The sequence below is a fragment of the Anopheles moucheti genome, chromosome X (assembly GCF_943734755.1).
Source record: "Anopheles moucheti chromosome X, idAnoMoucSN_F20_07, whole genome shotgun sequence".
In the NCBI taxonomy this organism is placed as follows: Eukaryota; Metazoa; Arthropoda; class Insecta; order Diptera; family Culicidae; genus Anopheles; species Anopheles moucheti.
In genome coordinates, this window is record NC_069142.1 from 11,425,955 (window position 1) to 11,444,561 (window position 18,607).

Here is an 18,607-nt window from a genome sequence, read left to right on the forward strand (position 1 = left end):
TCGATTGTATTATCCCACACCGCATCTTTTGGACGTCCAGACGACTTTGGATACAAATTTACTTTGCCTAGCCATCAAATGGCACCAAATTACGCGTAGCTGGCTCTGAACAACCTGCAAATGAACAGTTATGATTAATATTCTTAACTCTTATTATCTTCTAACATTCTAAAATCACACAAGAAAGAGGGATTCAACTTACCATTTCTGTACCGTTGGTTAAATATTCATTACGACAATGGTTGTCAATTCAGGAGAAAAGGGTCCTTTTCCCGACACTGTGTCAGCTATTTAAAGATTACCAGAATTGTAAGTTAATATAAAGTCTCTGCATAAAAACAAATACAATACAATAGTAAAACAATACAATGAAGCAATAATGCTACGTTGCTGTTGTCAGATTAAATAATGTCAACGAAAAGATTCATCATACAATCATCTGTTGAAGAAATTCTATCATCATGCAACAGAGTAAATTTGGGACAATAATGCAGATAAATCTTACCATTAACTTCACCGCCTCACAGCAACATTTGATGAATTGTTACTTGGTGTGTTGGATGCTCTCGGAGTTGTACCGTGCGTAGTTTGGTTTGGGTGTGGATATTGATAAGAGCGCGCTAATTCTAAAATGCCCCCTAGCCTAGCCCTAGCTCTTCTGAAATCTACCGGATCTCAAACAAACAATAAAAATTAAACGTCTTACCACCACTTCAATTCTTCGTATTGTTAACTTACCGCTTTTTGCTCTCGAGACACGGTACAACGGTCGGCCCAACCTTTGCACGAGATGGTCTTCCAACGGTCTGAGCAATGTCCGCGTACCGACCCAGCACGCTCTGTATCGAGCAGCATGGCATCAACCTATCCGGCACTCACATCAAACGTTTTGTCCCTTGCACTCTAATAGGGTCTTACCGGGCACTCCGGAAAAGAAGGAGAAAACCGAAAACACCTCAACTCACTCTCCGAAAGAGAAAATATGTTGTGTTAACAACACATCATACAAACCCAAACACAGTTTCGCTTGAACCGATCAGCGCTGGAAGTACTACTGCATTACTTACAGTATCTACTGAAGCTACAAAAACATACAAACATACAACCAGAATTAAATTTTTCTTTTTTTATTAATATCAACTCTGACGTTACATTTCTTGGAAGATCTGAAAATAAGTAAACATGTGTACATTATTAGAAATGTCAATAATAAGCCGGATGAAAATATATACTTACCACCACTTTTCAGATCCTACAGGGATCCCTGGCGTTGGTCTTCCGGAATGCCAGGTGTACGCTAATCTTCCTCAGAATCGGAGAAATCGGAGATATTTTCCCCACCCCTCTTCTCTCCTGGAACCTCTAGGAGAAGCTCTTCCGCTTCTTCGTCGCCTTCCTCGTCGTCTTCCTCGTCGGACTCAGTCATGCTGTCCAACGAATATGACACATCCTCGTCTGATTCTTTCTCCTCTAGAATCTGTTCCTCTAGGAGAAGCCCTTCCGCTTCTTCGCCTTTTTCGTCGTCGTCCTCTTCCATGCTGACTGGAACCGCCGCTATTTCCTCAGATACATCCTGCGATTCAATCCCTTCGGAAAATTCGTCTTCATCGTGCTTGCGTTTCGCTTCGAGTTCGCCCTGATGATCCATTTCTTTTACTAATATAGGAACTTCACTCGTGCAATTTTACTGCTAGAACCTTTTCTGCTTTTCACCAACCACGCGTAAAATGGATGAAGTAAGAATGATTCTTCTGCACACTTTTGACGTGTACTGGTTCCGGTGCAGGTTAGAGCCAAATTTGCTGTCTAGCGTTATGATCGATTTTGACAGCTCTTTGACAGCACCCAAATTTAAAACATTGCCCAGTTTACAACGGTTGTTCATGATAACTGTAACGGGTTAGGGTAATGGGAAATTAACGGTACAGGGAAATATAATTATTTTTACATTACATCATCTTGATGATCTACATCATTATCATCTTTTAATCATCTTCTAATCATCATCTGCTAATCCAGCATCCTGTGCCTTCCTTAGTTACTCCGTAGTTTTGAACCTAGAGGGCTCAAACTACCTCTTGTTTACAATAGGGCCAGCAGTTAATGGCCATGGAATAATAGTTTAGGAGACGCACGAATTGGAAGCAAAAGCAAGTTTATTAATTCTTGAAATGTATATAACAGTGGAGCGCCGATTATCCGTGCTCATCGGGACTCGACGGTTGCGCGGATTATCGGATAACACGGAAAATAGGCACATATCCTATTTATGATAAAATTAGCGTATATTGTGTCATAGGCAGGGCGTATTTAAGATTATATTTTTCCCCTGTGTATTTTACTGTTTCAAAAGAAATTGTAGTTATTGAATTTAAGAATTTGAGCTCATTTGATCATATAAAATTGGGTCTATCAATTCTTCCGTCAACGGTGTTGCCGAAATATCTCAAATTTCCTTCGGGACTGTCATTTCCGAGCTGCACGGATAACCAGGCAACCGGTTAAATGGCACCCGGATAATCGACGCTCCACAGTTCTTCACTACAGCGTGGTCGAACACAATCTCACACACGACCCCATGAACGTTTGAGGCATTCGGCCGAGAAGTTTAAACATGGCGTTCTCGACGGTGGGTATGCTTGGAAAAGAACGTAAACAAGAAGTTTGTTTACCATTCCCGATATACCGTTTTGCAATTAGACGATATCATTTACGATATATTTCCAGCTGGTATATTGTGGTTTCGTTTGTTTCAAGTGTGGGCGACGTTGACGGGTTGATATCCGAGCAGGACGAACCGTTTCAACAATGGCTGCGCAGGATGTTCCAGCTGTTGCAACAATTAATCTGTCTCAACCGGCCACCTGATAATGCCACGTTATTAGACCTTATTATAATGGCAAACGACCGGACGACTAATGCTTCATTCAATCATTGCTTGAACAAAGTACATGTTGTAAAAACCGATGACCGAGCTGTCGAGATGCAAAAATGCCGAGCAAGTTGACCAAACAAGAAGGTAGGAGAAAGGCCAAGCCTTTATTCCGTCACACTTTTCCGACGACTGGTAGGACATAACGAAGTTTACCCTCGAGTGCTCCGTTCATCAATCCGTGCCAAAACCGTGACACTTTCTCCACGCAACGAGCAATTATTCGTTGGTAAAAGTAAGTATGTTTGTACTGCAGTTCGTTATGACGGCGCCGCGACAAAGTATGTTCGATATATCTGTTTGTTATGTTTTTAGTGAATTTTATTACATTTTCAAATGTTTCAGCAGCGTTTTTCAGAGCCGGTGTTTCGGAAGGATACTATTTCACTGGATGGAATTGTCGAAACGGATCTTCAAGCAACGATTCTAGAACATGCTAAGTTGATTCATTATTTCTTCTCATATTCTATTAACGCGCCAATACTAATCAAAACTGTTGCTTTTGTAGGACCAACCTACGCGTAATTTAATCCAAAATAAGTGTGTATCTAAAGTCGCGGTCTAGGAGATGTGGTGTGGGATAATACAATCGTCCTATATGTTTATTAACATGCTACCCGTATCGATAATTCAATAGCTGTTCTTCAATCAGGGCACAGATGGTAAACGACACAGTGAAACATTCAACCAATCAAGAAACGACCGCTGTAACGCTAATGGTAAGGCTTATTTCCATGATTATAATTGTATCCCCTTGTAGGCAAATGTGTAACTGTTGCATGATGATAGAATTTCTTCAACAGATGATTTAATGAAGAACCTTTTCGTTGACATTCTTTAATCTGACAAAAGCATCACATAAGAAGCTTTCGTCGTGTTATTTATAAATGTTTTAGCAAAGACCATTAATGAATTTAGTATTCAAAGAGATAGTTGACGGAGTGCCTGGATGGATGGACAAGCAACACGATCGGTTGTTAGATAGTCAAAACGGTTGTTCAGGCACCGCTGGAAGAACTACGGAAGTGGTAAGCCGAAATATTCTTCTCTGATCCTATTAATGTCCCAATACTAATCATAACTGTTCCTATTGTAGGACCTTAAAGGCACCTAAGCGAGATTTATTAGTTTTTGAGCGTTCAAAGTATATGTGTACAATTGAGCCTATTATTATGTTAAGCAGATGCAATGTAAGATACCACAGCACATCGATCTGTTCATTAACCAGTTGAACAAATTGATGATAATGTCCTGATAAAAACACACGTAACATTTTCCACGAACCGGCCATGATCACTACTATCGTGTGTGAATTTTTAGTACAATTTTCATGCTCCGTATTGAATCGCGGGAGATCATAAGTCTCATAAATAGGGGTGTTGAACAAGGATTGAGAGAACAGCGATAGAGCATAATGCTCATAGGGGTAGTTAAACGTAAGTTCTCATAGGGGTAGTCGGGGTGTTAAACAGGGATTGTTCTGAGAGGGTACATTCTCAAACATCAACCCTCTGGCACGCACGGCGGAAACCGGTTCCAGTTCTTTCTCTTTTTGGCTTTTGTATTCCGCTACCGACACTGCAGAAACGTATTCGTTCCAATTCGATTCAGAGCTGTAGCTCACTCTCTGAATGGAAAATGTTCATTCATGGTCTAAAATTTTAAACGAGATGAACGGTTATCAACCCTTACTACTCCACAGAACCGCCATTGCGGAGAATAAGAAATGTATAATAGAAGACAATTATAGACGAAACAAAAGGCATATACTCAGTGTTTTCATGGCAATATTCGTCTATGATAATTACATTCTCTATGGATTCGGTTAGAGTTTTGTATGGCAATTTTTAACAGACAGCTTAATTTACACTTTTAGTATCTTCAGCTTAAAACTCCGGTGAAGCTTCAGTATTCATGATTTTATCCAACGAATAAATTAAATGTTTATCTGACACAAAATGATTGTATAATGCTACGATCAACTTGCTTGTTTAATAAGTTTTAGTTCAATTTATATCACTCTTGATGATTCAATAAACACAAACCCTATGAATGTAGAAACGGTCGACAGAAAATGAGAAACTGTGATAAGACTCTACTTCAAATTTAAGGTAAGGTAAAGTATTTTAACGTATTTTACAGTAAGGTATTTTGATCGATTTATTTAAATAAGCTTTTAAGGGTTAGTTGGGTCGGGCTTTAACCGTCGGTAGAGAAACATTTGCAATTTGCAACTTGCCTATCCTCTTTCGGTTTGAGTTCCAATCCGTTTCCTTTCTTTCAGCGGCAAAAAGCGAAAGGAAGAAAGAGAACAAATGCGTCATGGTTGCAATCGTGAGTACCAAGGGTTGATGTTCAACCGTCAACTTTACGACCTAATACCCGCGGGTTTGCTTTTCATTTTCAAACATAACTTTCTTTTTATTGCAATATGGCAACTTCTAATGTTTTCATATGTCTTTGAGAAATTTAATTCTGTTCCAAAAAACATAAAAGAATTGGGTTTAAGCAGATCGGAAATATGCTTTTTTTGACGATCGCCTTTTCATTTCCCTTATCTCTATAGCCGGCATACCTGGGTATCCCATACATTTTGTAAGGCGAACCAAAGTTTTTCGTCATTAAACTGTAATAACTTCGGTTGTTAATTTGGTATAAAACATTGATATGTTTGATATATGATATTGTATATCCAAATTTGAAACACAAACAATGATATTAGTTTTCTTTCCAATCGTGAATAAATTCCAATTGTGAAATTTCAATTAGTAGTCTTTATTTATCTTTTTGTACATTAAAACCCGACTTTTATCCGATAGGTGGCATTCAATGGTGCCTCGTATAATATTCGTTGAAATTTTCATTAAATATATTGCTCATGCCTCGAAATAGGACATAAAAATAATTGATTGAATTTCTTCTCAATGTTTCTCAACTTTTATTTCAACACACGTGTGCACTGTAGTGAGGCTACAAATCTGTCCAATAGGAACAAATTAGGAACTATTGTACTTGTATTGTATAGTTGTATTGTATTGTAACCTCACAAGCTATTACCGGAATAGGTTCAGTAAAATTAAAATAGGTAGACCAACGAATATTTGTAAGTAAGTGACCATAGAATGAATTGCTTCCAAGTTTCTTTAGATTTATAACTTCCACTGGTCGTATTTAAAAAATAACAACTTAACCAGAACTTAAATTATACTTAATTTATTTTATTTACTTACAATAAAAAGGCTAGGCGCTTACATTTTTACTTTCGTCACATTATTAATAGCATCAGACATTTTTCTTACACAGCCTCTTGTTATATCTGATTCTATATCATGGAGAGTGATCTACATTCCCTTGGCGAGTTGGCGATTATTCGTATCTGTGTCGTAACAAGGATAATCGTATTTGTATTTTTGTATTTCACCGATTGTATTTCACCTACCATACGTCATTACGGACATCGATAGAACTGTAAATTATGCTGCATGCCTTAAACAGCTATAATTAGTGTTGGGACTTTTGTTTGGGATTACACACGAAAGAAAGATTTAGCTTACTGCTTTCATAGTTCACCGTTGCTTCCAGGTGAGAAAAAAGATTCATTCTTGTGTCCTTGTCGATACATCATAAGCTAATTAAAGAAAACCAGAAAGCAATGTTAATTCAATGCTAAACCATATTTAAATTAATATAAATAATGGAAGAATCCACTGTGTTGCTTTTGTCAGAATAAAGAATGTCAACGAAATGATTCTTCATGTTGATTCTGTTGAAGAAATTTTATCATCATGCAGTAATTATACATTTGCTTTCACAGTGATTCTATTGCAGAAAGGAAATAAACCATACCATTTTTGTTCGTTTCTTGATACGCTGAATGATTAACTCCATCTGTAGGCTAAATGTCCCGAGCCATCTCCTGGATGTGAAGTACACTTAGACTGCCTTTTTGATTTGGTTAGCCAACAAATGGCACCAAATTACGCGTAGATTTCATTTAATATCCTGCAAAAAGAACAGTTATGATTAGTATTGGGATATAAATAAGGATCAGCATAGAATGAATAATTCAGCTTACCACTTCCGTGCATGAACAACCGTTTTGACTATTTCATGGTGTTGCTTGTCCATCCAGGTTGCATCCATCCAGGCACTCCGTCAGCTATTCAAAAAGAACCTGAATACTAAGTTAATTTATGGTCTTTGCTAAAACATTTATAAATAACACGACGAAAGCTTCTTATGTGATGCTTTTGTCAGATTAAAGAATGTCAACGAAAAGGTTCTTCATTAAATCATCTGTTGAAGAAATTCTATCATCATGCAACAGTTACACATTTGCCTACAAGGGGATACAATTATAATCATGGAAATAAGCCTTACCATTAGCGTTACAGCGGTCGTTTCTTGATTGGTTGAATGTTTCACTGTGTCTTTAACCATCTGTGCCCTGATTGAAGAACAGCTATTGAATTATCGATACGGGTAGCATGTTAATAAACATATAGATCGATTGTATTATCCCACACCGCATCTTTTGGACGTCCAGACGACTTTGGATACAAATTTACTTTGCCTAGCCATCAAATGGCACCAAATTACGCGTAGCTGGCTCTGAACAACCTGCAAATGAACAGTTATGATTAATATTCTTAACTCTTATTATCTTCTAACATTCTAAAATCACACAAGAAAGAGGGATTCAACTTACCATTTCTGTACCGTTGGTTAAATATTCATTACGACAATGGTTGTCAATTCAGGAGAAAAGGGTCCTTTTCCCGACACTGTGTCAGCTATTTAAAGATTACCAGAATTGTAAGTTAATATAAAGTCTCTGCATAAAAACAAATACAATACAATAGTAAAACAATACAATGAAGCAATAATGCTACGTTGCTGTTGTCAGATTAAATAATGTCAACGAAAAGATTCATCATACAATCATCTGTTGAAGAAATTCTATCATCATGCAACAGAGTAAATTTGGGACAATAATGCAGATAAATCTTACCATTAACTTCACCGCCTCACAGCAACATTTGATGAATTGTTACTTGGTGTGTTGGATGCTCTCGGAGTTGTACCGTGCGTAGTTTGGTTTGGGTGTGGATATTGATAAGAGCGCGCTAATTCTAAAATGCCCCCTAGCCTAGCCCTAGCTCTTCTGAAATCTACCGGATCTCAAACAAACAATAAAAATTAAACGTCTTACCACCACTTCAATTCTTCGTATTGTTAACTTACCGCTTTTTGCTCTCGAGACACGGTACAACGGTCGGCCCAACCTTTGCACGAGATGGTCTTCCAACGGTCTGAGCAATGTCCGCGTACCGACCCAGCACGCTCTGTATCGAGCAGCATGGCATCAACCTATCCGGCACTCACATCAAACGTTTTGTCCCTTGCACTCTAATAGGGTCTTACCGGGCACTCCGGAAAAGAAGGAGAAAACCGAAAACACCTCAACTCACTCTCCGAAAGAGAAAATATGTTGTGTTAACAACACATCATACAAACCCAAACACAGTTTCGCTTGAACCGATCAGCGCTGGAAGTACTACTGCATTACTTACAGTATCTACTGAAGCTACAAAAACATACAAACATACAACCAGAATTAAATTTTTCTTTTTTTATTAATATCAACTCTGACGTTACATTTCTTGGAAGATCTGAAAATAAGTAAACATGTGTACATTATTAGAAATGTCAATAATAAGCCGGATGAAAATATATACTTACCACCACTTTTCAGATCCTACAGGGATCCCTGGCGTTGGTCTTCCGGAATGCCAGGTGTACGCTAATCTTCCTCAGAATCGGAGAAATCGGAGATATTTTCCCCACCCCTCTTCTCTCCTGGAACCTCTAGGAGAAGCTCTTCCGCTTCTTCGTCGCCTTCCTCGTCGTCTTCCTCGTCGGACTCAGTCATGCTGTCCAACGAATATGACACATCCTCGTCTGATTCTTTCTCCTCTAGAATCTGTTCCTCTAGGAGAAGCCCTTCCGCTTCTTCGCCTTTTTCGTCGTCGTCCTCTTCCATGCTGACTGGAACCGCCGCTATTTCCTCAGATACATCCTGCGATTCAATCCCTTCGGAAAATTCGTCTTCATCGTGCTTGCGTTTCGCTTCGAGTTCGCCCTGATGATCCATTTCTTTTACTAATATAGGAACTTCACTCGTGCAATTTTACTGCTAGAACCTTTTCTGCTTTTCACCAACCACGCGTAAAATGGATGAAGTAAGAATGATTCTTCTGCACACTTTTGACGTGTACTGGTTCCGGTGCAGGTTAGAGCCAAATTTGCTGTCTAGCGTTATGATCGATTTTGACAGCTCTTTGACAGCACCCAAATTTAAAACATTGCCCAGTTTACAACGGTTGTTCATGATAACTGTAACGGGTTAGGGTAATGGGAAATTAACGGTACAGGGAAATATAATTATTTTTACATTACATCATCTTGATGATCTACATCATTATCATCTTTTAATCATCTTCTAATCATCATCTGCTAATCCAGCATCCTGTGCCTTCCTTAGTTACTCCGTAGTTTTGAACCTAGAGGGCTCAAACTACCTCTTGTTTACAATAGGGCCAGCAGTTAATGGCCATGGAATAATAGTTTAGGAGACGCACGAATTGGAAGCAAAAGCAAGTTTATTAATTCTTGAAATGTATATAACAGTGGAGCGCCGATTATCCGTGCTCATCGGGACTCGACGGTTGCGCGGATTATCGGATAACACGGAAAATAGGCACATATCCTATTTATGATAAAATTAGCGTATATTGTGTCATAGGCAGGGCGTATTTAAGATTATATTTTTCCCCTGTGTATTTTACTGTTTCAAAAGAAATTGTAGTTATTGAATTTAAGAATTTGAGCTCATTTGATCATATAAAATTGGGTCTATCAATTCTTCCGTCAACGGTGTTGCCGAAATATCTCAAATTTCCTTCGGGACTGTCATTTCCGAGCTGCACGGATAACCAGGCAACCGGTTAAATGGCACCCGGATAATCGACGCTCCACAGTTCTTCACTACAGCGTGGTCGAACACAATCTCACACACGACCCCATGAACGTTTGAGGCATTCGGCCGAGAAGTTTAAACATGGCGTTCTCGACGGTGGGTATGCTTGGAAAAGAACGTAAACAAGAAGTTTGTTTACCATTCCCGATATACCGTTTTGCAATTAGACGATATCATTTACGATATATTTCCAGCTGGTATATTGTGGTTTCGTTTGTTTCAAGTGTGGGCGACGTTGACGGGTTGATATCCGAGCAGGACGAACCGTTTCAACAATGGCTGCGCAGGATGTTCCAGCTGTTGCAACAATTAATCTGTCTCAACCGGCCACCTGATAATGCCACGTTATTAGACCTTATTATAATGGCAAACGACCGGACGACTAATGCTTCATTCAATCATTGCTTGAACAAAGTACATGTTGTAAAAACCGATGACCGAGCTGTCGAGATGCAAAAATGCCGAGCAAGTTGACCAAACAAGAAGGTAGGAGAAAGGCCAAGCCTTTATTCCGTCACACTTTTCCGACGACTGGTAGGACATAACGAAGTTTACCCTCGAGTGCTCCGTTCATCAATCCGTGCCAAAACCGTGACACTTTCTCCACGCAACGAGCAATTATTCGTTGGTAAAAGTAAGTATGTTTGTACTGCAGTTCGTTATGACGGCGCCGCGACAAAGTATGTTCGATATATCTGTTTGTTATGTTTTTAGTGAATTTTATTACATTTTCAAATGTTTCAGCAGCGTTTTTCAGAGCCGGTGTTTCGGAAGGATACTATTTCACTGGATGGAATTGTCGAAACGGATCTTCAAGCAACGATTCTAGAACATGCTAAGTTGATTCATTATTTCTTCTCATATTCTATTAACGCGCCAATACTAATCAAAACTGTTGCTTTTGTAGGACCAACCTACGCGTAATTTAATCCAAAATAAGTGTGTATCTAAAGTCGCGGTCTAGGAGATGTGGTGTGGGATAATACAATCGTCCTATATGTTTATTAACATGCTACCCGTATCGATAATTCAATAGCTGTTCTTCAATCAGGGCACAGATGGTAAACGACACAGTGAAACATTCAACCAATCAAGAAACGACCGCTGTAACGCTAATGGTAAGGCTTATTTCCATGATTATAATTGTATCCCCTTGTAGGCAAATGTGTAACTGTTGCATGATGATAGAATTTCTTCAACAGATGATTTAATGAAGAACCTTTTCGTTGACATTCTTTAATCTGACAAAAGCATCACATAAGAAGCTTTCGTCGTGTTATTTATAAATGTTTTAGCAAAGACCATTAATGAATTTAGTATTCAAAGAGATAGTTGACGGAGTGCCTGGATGGATGGACAAGCAACACGATCGGTTGTTAGATAGTCAAAACGGTTGTTCAGGCACCGCTGGAAGAACTACGGAAGTGGTAAGCCGAAATATTCTTCTCTGATCCTATTAATGTCCCAATACTAATCATAACTGTTCCTATTGTAGGACCTTAAAGGCACCTAAGCGAGATTTATTAGTTTTTGAGCGTTCAAAGTATATGTGTACAATTGAGCCTATTATTATGTTAAGCAGATGCAATGTAAGATACCACAGCACATCGATCTGTTCATTAACCAGTTGAACAAATTGATGATAATGTCCTGATAAAAACACACGTAACATTTTCCACGAACCGGCCATGATCACTACTATCGTGTGTGAATTTTTAGTACAATTTTCATGCTCCGTATTGAATCGCGGGAGATCATAAGTCTCATAAATAGGGGTGTTGAACAAGGATTGAGAGAACAGCGATAGAGCATAATGCTCATAGGGGTAGTTAAACGTAAGTTCTCATAGGGGTAGTCGGGGTGTTAAACAGGGATTGTTCTGAGAGGGTACATTCTCAAACATCAACCCTCTGGCACGCACGGCGGAAACCGGTTCCAGTTCTTTCTCTTTTTGGCTTTTGTATTCCGCTACCGACACTGCAGAAACGTATTCGTTCCAATTCGATTCAGAGCTGTAGCTCACTCTCTGAATGGAAAATGTTCATTCATGGTCTAAAATTTTAAACGAGATGAACGGTTATCAACCCTTACTACTCCACAGAACCGCCATTGCGGAGAATAAGAAATGTATAATAGAAGACAATTATAGACGAAACAAAAGGCATATACTCAGTGTTTTCATGGCAATATTCGTCTATGATAATTACATTCTCTATGGATTCGGTTAGAGTTTTGTATGGCAATTTTTAACAGACAGCTTAATTTACACTTTTAGTATCTTCAGCTTAAAACTCCGGTGAAGCTTCAGTATTCATGATTTTATCCAACGAATAAATTAAATGTTTATCTGACACAAAATGATTGTATAATGCTACGATCAACTTGCTTGTTTAATAAGTTTTAGTTCAATTTATATCACTCTTGATGATTCAATAAACACAAACCCTATGAATGTAGAAACGGTCGACAGAAAATGAGAAACTGTGATAAGACTCTACTTCAAATTTAAGGTAAGGTAAAGTATTTTAACGTATTTTACAGTAAGGTATTTTGATCGATTTATTTAAATAAGCTTTTAAGGGTTAGTTGGGTCGGGCTTTAACCGTCGGTAGAGAAACATTTGCAATTTGCAACTTGCCTATCCTCTTTCGGTTTGAGTTCCAATCCGTTTCCTTTCTTTCAGCGGCAAAAAGCGAAAGGAAGAAAGAGAACAAATGCGTCATGGTTGCAATCGTGAGTACCAAGGGTTGATGTTCAACCGTCAACTTTACGACCTAATACCCGCGGGTTTGCTTTTCATTTTCAAACATAACTTTCTTTTTATTGCAATATGGCAACTTCTAATGTTTTCATATGTCTTTGAGAAATTTAATTCTGTTCCAAAAAACATAAAAGAATTGGGTTTAAGCAGATCGGAAATATGCTTTTTTTGACGATCGCCTTTTCATTTCCCTTATCTCTATAGCCGGCATACCTGGGTATCCCATACATTTTGTAAGGCGAACCAAAGTTTTTCGTCATTAAACTGTAATAACTTCGGTTGTTAATTTGGTATAAAACATTGATATGTTTGATATATGATATTGTATATCCAAATTTGAAACACAAACAATGATATTAGTTTTCTTTCCAATCGTGAATAAATTCCAATTGTGAAATTTCAATTAGTAGTCTTTATTTATCTTTTTGTACATTAAAACCCGACTTTTATCCGATAGGTGGCATTCAATGGTGCCTCGTATAATATTCGTTGAAATTTTCATTAAATATATTGCTCATGCCTCGAAATAGGACATAAAAATAATTGATTGAATTTCTTCTCAATGTTTCTCAACTTTTATTTCAACACACGTGTGCACTGTAGTGAGGCTACAAATCTGTCCAATAGGAACAAATTAGGAACTATTGTACTTGTATTGTATAGTTGTATTGTATTGTAACCTCACAAGCTATTACCGGAATAGGTTCAGTAAAATTAAAATAGGTAGACCAACGAATATTTGTAAGTAAGTGACCATAGAATGAATTGCTTCCAAGTTTCTTTAGATTTATAACTTCCACTGGTCGTATTTAAAAAATAACAACTTAACCAGAACTTAAATTATACTTAATTTATTTTATTTACTTACAATAAAAAGGCTAGGCGCTTACATTTTTACTTTCGTCACATTATTAATAGCATCAGACATTTTTCTTACACAGCCTCTTGTTATATCTGATTCTATATCATGGAGAGTGATCTACATTCCCTTGGCGAGTTGGCGATTATTCGTATCTGTGTCGTAACAAGGATAATCGTATTTGTATTTTTGTATTTCACCGATTGTATTTCACCTACCATACGTCATTACGGACATCGATAGAACTGTAAATTATGCTGCATGCCTTAAACAGCTATAATTAGTGTTGGGACTTTTGTTTGGGATTACACACGAAAGAAAGATTTAGCTTACTGCTTTCATAGTTCACCGTTGCTTCCAGGTGAGAAAAAAGATTCATTCTTGTGTCCTTGTCGATACATCATAAGCTAATTAAAGAAAACCAGAAAGCAATGTTAATTCAATGCTAAACCATATTTAAATTAATATAAATAATGGAAGAATCCACTGTGTTGCTTTTGTCAGAATAAAGAATGTCAACGAAATGATTCTTCATGTTGATTCTGTTGAAGAAATTTTATCATCATGCAGTAATTATACATTTGCTTTCACAGTGATTCTATTGCAGAAAGGAAATAAACCATACCATTTTTGTTCGTTTCTTGATACGCTGAATGATTAACTCCATCTGTAGGCTAAATGTCCCGAGCCATCTCCTGGATGTGAAGTACACTTAGACTGCCTTTTTGATTTGGTTAGCCAACAAATGGCACCAAATTACGCGTAGATTTCATTTAATATCCTGCAAAAAGAACAGTTATGATTAGTATTGGGATATAAATAAGGATCAGCATAGAATGAATAATTCAGCTTACCACTTCCGTGCATGAACAACCGTTTTGACTATTTCATGGTGTTGCTTGTCCATCCAGGTTGCATCCATCCAGGCACTCCGTCAGCTATTCAAAAAGAACCTGAATACTAAGTTAATTTATGGTCTTTGCTAAAACATTTATAAATAACACGACGAAAGCTTCTTATGTGATGCTTTTGTCAGATTAAAGAATGTCAACGAAAAGGTTCTTCATTAAATCATCTGTTGAAGAAATTCTATCATCATGCAACAGTTACACATTTGCCTACAAGGGGATACAATTATAATCATGGAAATAAGCCTTACCATTAGCGTTACAGCGGTCGTTTCTTGATTGGTTGAATGTTTCACTGTGTCTTTAACCATCTGTGCCCTGATTGAAGAACAGCTATTGAATTATCGATACGAGTAGCATGTTAATAAACATATAGATCGATTGTATTATCCCACACCGCATCTTTTGGACGTCCAGACGACTTTGGATACAAATTTACTTTGCCTAGCCATCAAATGGCACCAAATTACGCGTAGCTGGCTCTGAACAACCTGCAAATGAACAGTTATGATTAATATTCTTAACTCTTATTATCTTCTAACATTCTAAAATCACACAAGAAAGAGGGATTCAACTTACCATTTCTGTACCGTTGGTTAAATATTCATTACGACAATGGTTGTCAATTCAGGAGAAAAGGGTCCTTTTCCCGACACTGTGTCAGCTATTTAAAGATTACCAGAATTGTAAGTTAATATAAAGTCTCTGCATAAAAACAAATACAATACAATAGTAAAACAATACAATGAAGCAATAATGCTACGTTGCTGTTGTCAGATTAAATAATGTCAACGAAAAGATTCATCATACAATCATCTGTTGAAGAAATTCTATCATCATGCAACAGAGTAAATTTGGGACAATAATGCAGATAAATCTTACCATTAACTTCACCGCCTCACAGCAACATTTGATGAATTGTTACTTGGTGTGTTGGATGCTCTCGGAGTTGTACCGTGCGTAGTTTGGTTTGGGTGTGGATATTGATAAGAGCGCGCTAATTCTAAAATGCCCCCTAGCCTAGCCCTAGCTCTTCTGAAATCTACCGGATCTCAAACAAACAATAAAAATTAAACGTCTTACCACCACTTCAATTCTTCGTATTGTTAACTTACCGCTTTTTGCTCTCGAGACACGGTACAACGGTCGGCCCAACCTTTGCACGAGATGGTCTTCCAACGGTCTGAGCAATGTCCGCGTACCGACCCAGCACGCTCTGTATCGAGCAGCATGGCATCAACCTATCCGGCACTCACATCAAACGTTTTGTCCCTTGCACTCTAATAGGGTCTCACCGGGCACTCCGGAAAAGAAGGAGAAAACCGAAAACACCTCAACTCACTCTCCGAAAGAGAAAATATGTTGTGTTCACAACACATCATACAAACCCAAACACAGTTTCGCATGAACCGATCAGCGCTGGAAGTACTACTGCATTACTTACAGTATCTACTGAAGCTACAAAAACATACAAACATACAACCAGAATTAAATTTTTCTTTTTTTATTAATATCAACTCTGACGTTACATTTCTTGGAAGATCTGAAAATAAGTAAACATGTGTACATTATTAGAAATGTCAATAATAAGCCGGATGAAAATATATACTTACCACCACTTTTCAGATCCTACAGGGATCCCTGGCGTTGGTCTTCCGGAATGCCAGGTGTACGCTAATCTTCCTCAGAATCGGAGTACACCGATATGGTGTCGTCATCTTCCTCGTCGGACTCAGTCAGACACTCAGACATATATCCCTCTGATTCTTCCTCCTCTAGGAGAAGCTCTTCCGCTTCTGCGTCTATTTCGTCGTCGTCCTGTTCCATGCTGACTGGAACCGCATCCATTTCCTCAGATACATCCTGCGAATCGACATTGACATTAATCCTTTTTGTCGGCGATTCAATCCCTTCGGAAAATTCGTCTTCATCGTGCTTGCGTTTCGCTTCGAGTTTGCCCCGATGATCCATTTCTATTACTAATATAGGAACGTGCAATTTTACTGCTAGAACCTTTTCTGCTTTTCACCAACCACGCGTAAAATGGATGAAGTAAGAATGATTCTTCTGCACACTTTTGACGTGTACTGGTTCAGGTGCAGGTTAGAGCCAAATTTGCTGTCTAGCGTTATGATCGATTTTGACAGCTCTTTGACAGCACCCAAATTTAAAACATTGCCCAGTCTACAACGGTTGTTCACGATAACTGTAACGGGTTAGGGTAATGGAAAATTAACGGTACAGGGAAATATAATTATTTTTACATTACATCATCTTGATGATCTACATCATTATCATCTTTTAATCATCTTCTAATCATCATCTGCTAATCCAGCATCCTGGGCCTTCCTTAGTTACTCCGAAGTTTTGAACCTAGAGGGCTCAAACTACCTCTTGTTTACAATAGGGCCAGCAGGTAATGGCCATGGAATAATAGTTTAGGAGACGCACGAATTGGAAGCAAAAGCAAGTTTATTAATTCTTGAAATGTATATAACAGTGGAGCGCCGATTATCCGTGCTCATCGGGACTCGACGGTTGCGCGGATTATCGGATAACACGGAAAATAGGCACATATCCTCCCAGCATGCAAAAGACAGCCGGACGGGCTAACATTGTCGATTTACGCTACAGAGTCTAAGAGTGCACGTGTTTTTAAGGCATTTTACTGCATTATGGTCAGCAATTTTATCTGATATGACTTTAAGAAGATTTTACCTAATTTTCCAATACGTTTTATTAACATTCAGACGATTTTTCAACATTTTGCAAGTTTTAGCCCACCTTCGGGGGCATTGCTATTGTTGATGTTGGTACCCAATTGATAGACCCAATTTTATATGATCAAACGAGCTCAAATTCTTAAATTCAGCTACAATTAAACTACAATTTCTTTTGAAACAATAAAATACACAGGGGAAAAATATAATTTTAAATACGCCCTGCCTATGACACAATATACGCTAATTTTATCATAAATAGGATATGTGCCTATTTTCCGTGTTATCCGATAATCCACGCAACCGTCGAGTCCCGATGAGCACGGATAATCGGCGCTCCACTGTTATATACATTTCAAGAATTAATGAACTTGCTTTTGCTTGCTTGCTTGCTTGCTGTACCGTTAATTTCCCATTACCCTAACCCGTTACAGTTATCGTGAACAACCGTTGTAGACTGGGCAATGTTTTAAATTTGGGTGCTGTCAAAGAGCTGTCAAAATCGATCATAACGCTAGACAGCAAATTTGGCTCTAACCTGCACCGGAACCAGTACACGTCAAAAGTGTGCAGAAGAATCATTCTTACTTCATCCATTTTACGCGTGGTTGGTGAAAAGCAGAAAAGGTTCTAGCAGTAAAATTGCACGAGTGAAGTTCCTATATTAGTAAAAGAAATGGATCATCAGGGCGAACTCGAAGCGAAACGCAAGCACGATGAAGACGAATTTTCCGAAGGGATTGAATCGCAGGATGTATCTGAGGAAATAGCGGCGGTTCCAGTCAGCATGGAAGAGGACGACGACGAAAAAGGCGAAGAAGCGGAAGGGCTTCTCCTAGAGGAACAGATTCTAGAGGAGAAAGAATCAGACGAGGATGTGTCACATTCGTTGGACAGCATGACTGAGTGCGGCAAGGAAGAGCAAGAGACCATATTAGTAAAGGAAATGGATCATCAGGGCGAACTCGAAGCGAAACGCAAGCACGATGAAGAAGAAATTTCCGAAGGGATTGAATCGCCGACAAAAAGGATTAATGTCAATGTCGAGTCGCAGGATGTATCTGAGGAAATAGAGGCGGTTCCAGTCAGCATGGAAGAGGACGACGACGAAATAGACGAAGAAGCGGAAGGGCTTCTCCTAGAGGAACAGATTCTAGAGGAGAAAGAATCAGACGAGGATGTGTCATATTCGTTGGACAGCATGACTGAGTCCGACGAGGAAGACGACGAGGAAGGCGACGAAGAAGCGGAAGAGCTTCTCCTAGAGGTTCCAGGAGAGAAGAGGGGTGGGGAAAATATCTCCGATTTCTCCGATTCTGAGGAAGATTAGCGTACACCTGGCATTCCGGAAGACCAACGCCAGGGATCCCTGTAGGATCTGAAAAGTG

General features: G+C 38.6%; 3 protein-coding genes and 4 long non-coding RNA genes across 7 annotated transcripts; 1 reads left to right on the top strand and 6 right to left on the bottom strand.

Moving 5' to 3' along the window:
• Position 1: 1 nt before the first annotated feature.
• LOC128307351 (uncharacterized) lies at positions 2-577 on the bottom strand. Its single transcript, XR_008287629.1, has 3 exons — positions 506-577; positions 203-287; positions 2-114 (listed from the first exon to the last, which is right to left on the bottom strand). It is a non-coding gene; the product is annotated as an uncharacterized LOC128307351 (long non-coding RNA).
• Positions 578-1,297: 720 nt separating this feature from the next.
• Positions 1,298-1,648, bottom strand: LOC128306618 (acidic leucine-rich nuclear phosphoprotein 32 family member B-like). The gene has a single exon (XM_053044178.1). It carries the CDS (start codon positions 1,646-1,648, stop codon positions 1,298-1,300), a length of 351 nt encoding a protein of 116 aa, XP_052900138.1.
• Positions 1,649-5,909: 4,261 nt separating this feature from the next.
• On the bottom strand, positions 5,910-8,015 carry LOC128307195 (uncharacterized). The gene is made up of 6 exons (XR_008287610.1): positions 7,944-8,015; positions 7,641-7,725; positions 7,313-7,552; positions 7,008-7,106; positions 6,779-6,934; positions 5,910-6,560 (listed from the first exon to the last, which is right to left on the bottom strand). It is a non-coding gene; the product is annotated as an uncharacterized LOC128307195 (long non-coding RNA).
• Positions 8,016-8,735: 720 nt separating this feature from the next.
• Positions 8,736-9,086, bottom strand: LOC128306619 (acidic leucine-rich nuclear phosphoprotein 32 family member B-like). The gene has a single exon (XM_053044180.1). The coding sequence runs from the start codon at positions 9,084-9,086 to the stop codon at positions 8,736-8,738; it is 351 nt and encodes a 116-aa protein (XP_052900140.1).
• Positions 9,087-13,327: 4,241 nt separating this feature from the next.
• Positions 13,328-14,844, bottom strand: LOC128307226 (uncharacterized). The gene is made up of 4 exons (XR_008287612.1): positions 14,751-14,844; positions 14,446-14,544; positions 14,217-14,372; positions 13,328-13,998 (listed from the first exon to the last, which is right to left on the bottom strand). It is a non-coding gene; the product is annotated as an uncharacterized LOC128307226 (long non-coding RNA).
• A 14-nt stretch (positions 14,845-14,858) lies between these two features.
• Positions 14,859-15,450, bottom strand: LOC128307227 (uncharacterized). Its single transcript, XR_008287613.1, has 3 exons — positions 15,382-15,450; positions 15,079-15,163; positions 14,859-14,990 (listed from the first exon to the last, which is right to left on the bottom strand). It is a non-coding gene; the product is annotated as an uncharacterized LOC128307227 (long non-coding RNA).
• A 2,445-nt stretch (positions 15,451-17,895) lies between these two features.
• Positions 17,896-18,549, top strand: LOC128306626 (histone-lysine N-methyltransferase SETD1B-like). Its single transcript, XM_053044187.1, has one exon. The coding sequence runs from the start codon at positions 17,896-17,898 to the stop codon at positions 18,547-18,549; it is 654 nt and encodes a 217-aa protein (XP_052900147.1).
• The last annotated feature ends 58 nt before the right edge of the window (positions 18,550-18,607 follow it).

Excerpts from the sequence above, each read along its gene's own strand:
- LOC128306619 (XM_053044180.1), bottom strand. The coding sequence starts at position 9,086 with ATGGATCATCAGGGCGAACTCGAAGCGAAACGCAAGCACGATGAAGAC.
- LOC128306618 (XM_053044178.1), bottom strand. The coding sequence starts at position 1,648 with ATGGATCATCAGGGCGAACTCGAAGCGAAACGCAAGCACGATGAAGAC.
- LOC128306626 (XM_053044187.1), top strand. The coding sequence starts at position 17,896 with ATGGATCATCAGGGCGAACTCGAAGCGAAACGCAAGCACGATGAAGAC.